Below are 7027 nucleotides of genomic sequence, written 5' to 3'. Positions count from 1 at the left end.
TTGTTTGATACAAGGTTAGCATTAATTTGATCATGACTCGCTTGTTTGACTTTAGCTTGGCTGATCTTATATATTTTTTTTATTATTTTTCTTTAAGCCAATAACCAAATGAAAGCCTTATCGTGATAATCAACTCCCCTTTTTTTTTTAGAAAGCAATATTATATATATACATATTATGAGGCTGCCAAGCATCAGGTGATTAGTGGTGTATTTCTCCGAGATTTGCAGGATTTTGCACAGAGGTGATCAATGTCCACTTTAATCTTTACTTAAATTGAGTTCAGCATGATGACACTTGACAAAATTCAATTAGTATTTGAACTTCTCAATTAGCATATATTTGGACATTGCATTTGATGGATTGCCTTAGATATGCTTTTCAGATCTTCAACATTGCCATTGGTAATGACATCTATAATAAAATGTGGCTTCACATCATATATATAACGCGACAGTATTCTGTCAAAGAAACTTAAACCTTCTGACCATAAGTCTTCTTCAATTCTTTTTTTTTTTCTTTTTGGTAGCAACAAAGGACCATGCTTCAATTGAAGGCAACGCAATATTATACTGTAGAGTATACTTCCAACTGACGTTTCCACCAAATCTTGGTGACAAGTGGCCCAACAAGATCTTGGAGCACCTGAACATATTTCAGAATTTGAAATTCTTCTTCTTCTTCTTTTTTACCAACGTTTAAAGATACTTTTGTGTATCCCATGACAATTTTATAGCCTTCCAATGCCTTTTATCAAGATTAGCCATGCATCGACTCACCACACCGATAGGAAATTCCAGGTCTGGTTGAGTAGAACTGTTGTATATGTTAAGCAACATAATATTTTTTATCATCAAAACTTTCTGGTTGTTGTGCGAACACAGTTTTTTTCGAATCATCAATAATAATAATAACGATTTTTTTATCCATTTGATGTAATTCGAGATCAAATTTGGCTACGATGAAAGCCATTAAATAATTTTTTTTTTGTGATCATCGGAGAGTGGTTCTTTACACCAGCAAATGCATGAGAGTTGAGATGTACCAAATGCTCGTCTTCTTCTAGGCCCGCTAATTTAATTATTTTCTCCTCCCTTTTAATTACCTTTGCAAATATTAGTGCAACTGAATCCCTTCGGGTTGTTACCAAAATTTTACTTCCCAAACTTCCATAAGCCAAAGGGACGAGCACCTTCTCCCGTTTGCTTTTTCCTATTTTTTTATCATTCTTCCAAATGTCATCCAGCACAAGTAAGAACTTTTGGACTTTATCTTAGTCCGAATACTGTATTGAAATGCCTCAAATGTCTTCGAAAGCTTCTCCTTCTTTAGAGATTCCAACATATCTGCAATGGTTCTCTTTTTTTTTTTTTCAAATTTGTTGGGAACACAAACTCATATTCTAAGATCAAATTTCCTTTGTCATTTCATCTTTATAAACATGTTGTAGGAGAGTTGTCTTTCCCATACCACCATGGCCCACTATAGATAAAAGAGAAATGTTTCTGTACGAACTTGTCCGAGGCTCATTTGGTGGCTTCCTCAATCACTACATAACAAACTCAGTTTTGCCTCTACTGATGAGGTTATTTATAGGAAAGGATCGTATGTTAGGGTCAACAGAGCCATATGAAAGGACGAAACAGCAGTTTCCGGATTTTCACCTTGAGGACAAGGTGATTCTTTGGGAGGGCGGTATTGTTACGCCGGCTCACAGTGAGCCGGCCCAGCCGGCCAAAGGGCCGGCTCAATGTTACTATAGGAGGCGGAACAGAGCCCGCCTCTAATTTTTTGCCAATTAAGGTGGGGCCCACCCATCCTTGTGAGGTTCAAATTTGAATAGAGGAGAGGCTAGTGTTTTGGGAGGGAAATTAGTTTAGGAAAGTGTTTGTATTAAAGTGCATGAGGGGATTAGGGGGAGGGGATGTTTTGATTGATTGGGAATTAGGGTTTCTTGGTGCTTGGGCTCTAGACTCTCTTGTCTAGAGATTTGGGAGAGACAATCCTCCTCTCGAATTGGGGATCACTTGTATCTTGCTTTCGTATGTGTTTTGCTTTATTTCGTGGATTGCAACCTTTCATTTTGGGGCTGATTTCGCCCAAATTTTATGCTATTCTCGCTGTTTTCTTCCAATTAGTCATAGGTTTGCTTGCGAACTCAAGTATTACCTTTGGGTTACTTGCGAACTCAAGTATTTCCTATCACGAACATTGTCTAAGTCGACATCAAATGCATCAATCATCATCAAAGATAACATTGAATACCTACAAAATTTTAAAGCCATAATTATAATTTCATTGTCTAGTTTATTTCCTAACAGTTGAAATGAAATGTTTTTAAATTGCATAAAATACCTAAAAATAAATCTTCCTTTTTTGTCAAATCAAGGTTTTCTTCGACTGTACTTATTCTTGTTGAAAATCTTTACAATAGCAGATTAAGAAAAATATAGCAATAAATTTCTTCCTTGTAATTTGAATAAATAACTTATTCTTTCTCCTTCATCCAAAATGAAATTCACAAACCATTTTTATTCTTCTCTCTCTGATTTTAGTGAATGCACCAAGTACAACTTCATTCTCCTAACGCTCTCCTTCCTATATATATTTTTGCAAGCATCTCCTTGACTGGCCCGGATTTCTCTTCTCCTTCGCTAATCGAAGTCGTTCTCTCACTCTTTTGTTTCGTCTCCACTGAACTTCCAGCGAATATATCATTTTTCAAAATTAAATCTGTTTGGAGTTGCATTTGTTTCTTGCTCAATCACGTTGCTTCATTGTCGCCTGCTCGCTCGGTCTCTACTGCTCACCCACTATGCTTGGTCTCGCCTTCTCCACATTGTTTTTATGCGTGCCTCACTCAGCTCAATCTTCAACTGCTACTAGACTGGTTTGATTAAACTGGTTCCGTCAAACCGGTTATAACAATTATTTCCTAGCTTGGAATGATCAATGGATATTCCCAGCTATGCCTCTGCCAACCTTGCATCATTCATTCTTTTCCTCTGCCTCCCTCACAACCTGCAAGCTGCTGTGTTACTTGTGGTATCCTCTAGCTTTATTCTTGATGAGGAAAGGAATTATTTGCTGCGTTCATTCCTGAAGTAGTTGTAAGTAGTTATGTTGACTTCATTTACGTTTTTCCTTCTTTATTGGGTTGGTATGCAGGTATGGCCTTATTTTATACCTTAGGTTTCTTTCTGTTATACACTCACAACTTGGCTATGAATATGGTACGTCTTCTGCCTATTAGAATAAGAAAAATGAAGCATTGTAATCCTTTTATTTTCAACAGTATCTTGAATCTATTATCGGACCCAGAAACTAGAATTTCTAACATAAATTGCAGCATCCCTGATTTTGCTTATTGACGTTTATATTTAACTTGCAACCAAATAATCTGTAACAATTTTTTTGAAAGTATACAATCTTTTTATTTATTTGTGCAAATTTGGTATCAGGTATCATATTCCACTATCTTGGTTCAAACCTTCTGGTAATGTTCTTGTTATTTTTGAAGAAAAAGGTGGAGATCCTACAAGAATTACATTTTCAAGACGCCGGATCTCCAAAATATGCAGTTCTGTATCAGAGGATTTTCCTTTTGTAGACCTGGAAAATTGGGAAAATGCAGTCAGGTCTAATGGTGAAGGGAGAGCAACTCTCCATTTAGACTGCCCTGAGAACTCTTCAATTTCCTCTATTAGGTTTGCCAGCTACGGAAATCCAAGTGGTGCATGTGGATCCTATCAACAAGGAATCTGCCATCATCCCTCATCTGTTCTTATCATTGAAAAGGTAAATCCTTTCTGTTGAATACAAAAGTTCTCATTAAAGTGGTTTCATGCTGTGAACTTTCTTATCTCGCAGTAAAAATCAGCATATCAATATGTAATGCAGAATATTTCTCTTGTACAAGTCAATGCATCAATATGTTGGTCACAATTTGCCCTATTAAGTTTTGCTCGAATGTTAAATATTAATTGAAAATTCGTTGAATTTTGGCTTCAAATTCTATCAAATAGCTCCATATCAGATTGAAATATGCATGTACACACACATGCAGTCTAGTCTGTTTCCAAGTATGATATCTATATACACAATTTTTACGTAGACACTAGTTCTTACGTACGGTATCTATATGCACACAATTTTGGCTAATGCTCAATTTATAAGGATCTAATGTGTTATCGTCAATTATAGATCGAGCAATCACGAGTTGATATCAATAAAAGCACATGATTGCTTGAATCATGACCTGGTTGTTGACCATATAAGTTAAATATGGCTAGGATCCTGATTAGATTGACTGAACTTTCATTGTTCTTGAGCTTGGTTAAGATCATTTTGAGATCGGATCATTAACATCCTTAAGAACATCGAAGGTCAGTTGTTTTTTATGTTCTTCTTTGTCAATTAACCATTTGTAAGCTTTCAATTACCTTCTTCACATAGCAAGAGCAAGTGACGCCAATAACTCAAACTCCTTGGTCACCTATACCAAGTTTACACTTTTTCTTTCCTCTTATGTAGTTTTTACGTGTAACTGTGGCAGGTATGTCTGAATAAGACGCAGTGCACCATCCCCTTCTTAGAAGGTGACTTCTCTAAAGATTTCTGCCCCGGAATCACCAAATCTTTGGCAGTTGAAGCGGCATGCAACTAGTGGGATTTGGTTCTATGTCAAGTTCATTTCCCATGTTTTTAGCATGGAACTTAATACTCTTCACCCATAACGTTTTTGTATTAAACCAGTTTGAAACTTATTGTTTCAGTTTAGGCTATTTGAAGGTTTCAGCCAAAAATCAAGGGTTTTGGCTGAAATTCAAGAGTTTAGGCGAAATTTAAGCTAAAATCAGAATTCTGAACGATTTTTTTTTGGTGATGAAGAAAAACAATTTAATTAAAAAAAATAAATATTTATTAAATAAGAGATTGTCGAAATATTTTTGAACTGGACTGCGGATTGAATGGTGGTGAATCTTCGGAACGATTTACCCATAAGATTGGGCTCTGCTGCATCTTCTCTATGCAGTGTACATGACTGTTAAAACTGGGTTGGGAGCAGCTGTATGATTGTATTGTGCCCGTTTACAGCGTATACTTCAATTTTTCTAGGCCTCACATTTTCTTTGCTGCTGAACATTTATTTAGCGAACGGAAGGATAATGGAAGCAGTAGGCAGTTAAAGTATGTTGTAGTGATCAATTAATGACCATCATAGCTTTTTTACTGTTTGTGATTCTGTTTTATTAAAGTTTATTTTTTATTTATTTTGTACGGTAGTGTATAGGTCAATTTATTTTGTATCAAATTTTTACAACATAATTTTATTAAAAAGTATGCACTAGATTATATTTCATGTCATTAAAAGATTCATCAAATCAAAATACCAATCTGAACAGATTTTTTAATCTCAAAACACACTATATTCAAATCAGTTCTTTTTGAATTAGCATTGAGACCATTCAAATTTTACTTTTAAAAAGTTGTAATGAATGCCTTGATAGGGAGAAATTATTGTGCGCATTCCGGACATAGAGCTGTGTTCGGATGCCAATAAAATTCTTACGCATGGTGTGCTTGCATGTAAGTATGGGATATTCATTTGACTTGTCGACTGGAGACGAACAGATACCTGCTTGCCCAAAATAAAGATGAAAAGGCGGGAATTTTCACATTTCAAACGTCTATATAGATTTCAATTTTCGGTATTTTCGTAGTTCTCTGTGGTTCCTGCAAAAAATTTCAACCAAGCATTTCATAAAATTTCATCTCATTACATGATGTAATACTTCTTTCAAGCTCAAAAGTTATTATAAAGTAAAAGTATTACCAAGAGAAAGTCTCTCAAATAATGTGGGACTAAAAAAACTAAATATCTTATGTATTTCTTCATAACTTTGAAGTTTATAATATACATTATTCATTTTAAAATAGATTTTTTAAATAATCTTTTTATGATGTAAATAATATTTATTTTTAATTAATAATATTAAATAAATTATATTCTTCATTTATTTTTTGTGTACTATAAATATTAAATATAAGATATTAGTAATGTGTGAATTCAATTTATTTTTTGATAAAAAAATTATATTACTATATGATTTTTATGTCATCTAAATTTTATTTATTATGTCATCTTGTTTAACCCCTGTTCGATCGGTTGAACCGGTCGAACCGTGAACTGCTCCCTCTACCGGTTTGTTGTCCGTCTGGTTTTCACAACCTTGGAAGAAATTATAAAAAATAAAAACATCCCGATAAGGATAAAAGATCATATATTTTTCACATTCTATGTGATTTCTACGTATATTTTGCGTATATTCTGCTTATTCTCTGTGTATATGTTGAAGACTCAAACTTTAATATTTTAAAATAAATACTATGGATATTAAAATCATAAAAAATAAAAACTTTCCAATAAAGAAACAAGAATAGTCATTTCTCACCTTCTAATTAATTTTAGTGTAAATAATTCTTTATTTCTGCTTATATTATCTGTATATTCTGCGTACTTTTTGTGTTTCTTTTGAGTTTATTATGTGTATCTTATCCCGTATAGCATGCATATAGTCTGCGTATATTATGCATACCGATTACGTATCTTCTGCGTATATTCTGCATATCTTATGTGTATCGTCTACATATCTTTTACGTAATTTCTGCGTATCATCTGCTTATCTTATTTAATATTTATTTTCTTAATTTACGCATATCTATGTCCATCTAATCTCTTATCACTATTATGTTTCAACATTCAGAACAATCTGTAATATTTTTGCTAAGATAATTCTGATGAAGTTGAAGATAAATTGAAGAACCTAAATATCTACTAATTTTTTTAATTTCTTGGATTCGAGTATAATGCCCCACTTATTTACCAGCTGATTATAATGTGGAATATACCAAAACAAAGTTTTATTATAGAGGGTCATGCTATTCATTTCACAACTGATGAAGTGGCTCTCCTTATTGGTATTCCAAACAAAGGTGAAGAGATTTCCTGACTTACCTTGCCCAC

At 33.9% G+C, this 7027-nt stretch overlaps 1 protein-coding gene across 1 annotated transcript in view; it reads left to right on the top strand.

Annotated features, from left to right (window-relative positions):
• Positions 1 to 4843, top strand: part of LOC110099357 (beta-galactosidase 3-like) — a 49335-nt gene extending 44492 nt beyond the window's left edge. Inside the window, exons 4-5 of the mRNA XM_028697018.1 lie at positions 3462 to 3798; positions 4556 to 4843. Coding sequence (XP_028552851.1) covers positions 3462 to 3798; positions 4556 to 4666 — 448 coding nt within the window. The 3' untranslated portion in view covers positions 4667 to 4843. The remainder of the gene's footprint in view (positions 1 to 3461; positions 3799 to 4555) is intronic.
• Positions 4844 to 7027: the final 2184 nt, after the last annotated feature.

The sequence above is a fragment of the Dendrobium catenatum genome, unplaced genomic scaffold, assembly GCF_001605985.2.
Source record: "Dendrobium catenatum unplaced genomic scaffold, ASM160598v2 fragScaff_scaffold_853, whole genome shotgun sequence".
Taxonomy (NCBI): Eukaryota; Viridiplantae; Streptophyta; class Magnoliopsida; order Asparagales; family Orchidaceae; genus Dendrobium; species Dendrobium catenatum.
Note: the sequence above shows the minus strand (reverse complement) of the source record. Positions and strands in the feature narration are given on the sequence as shown.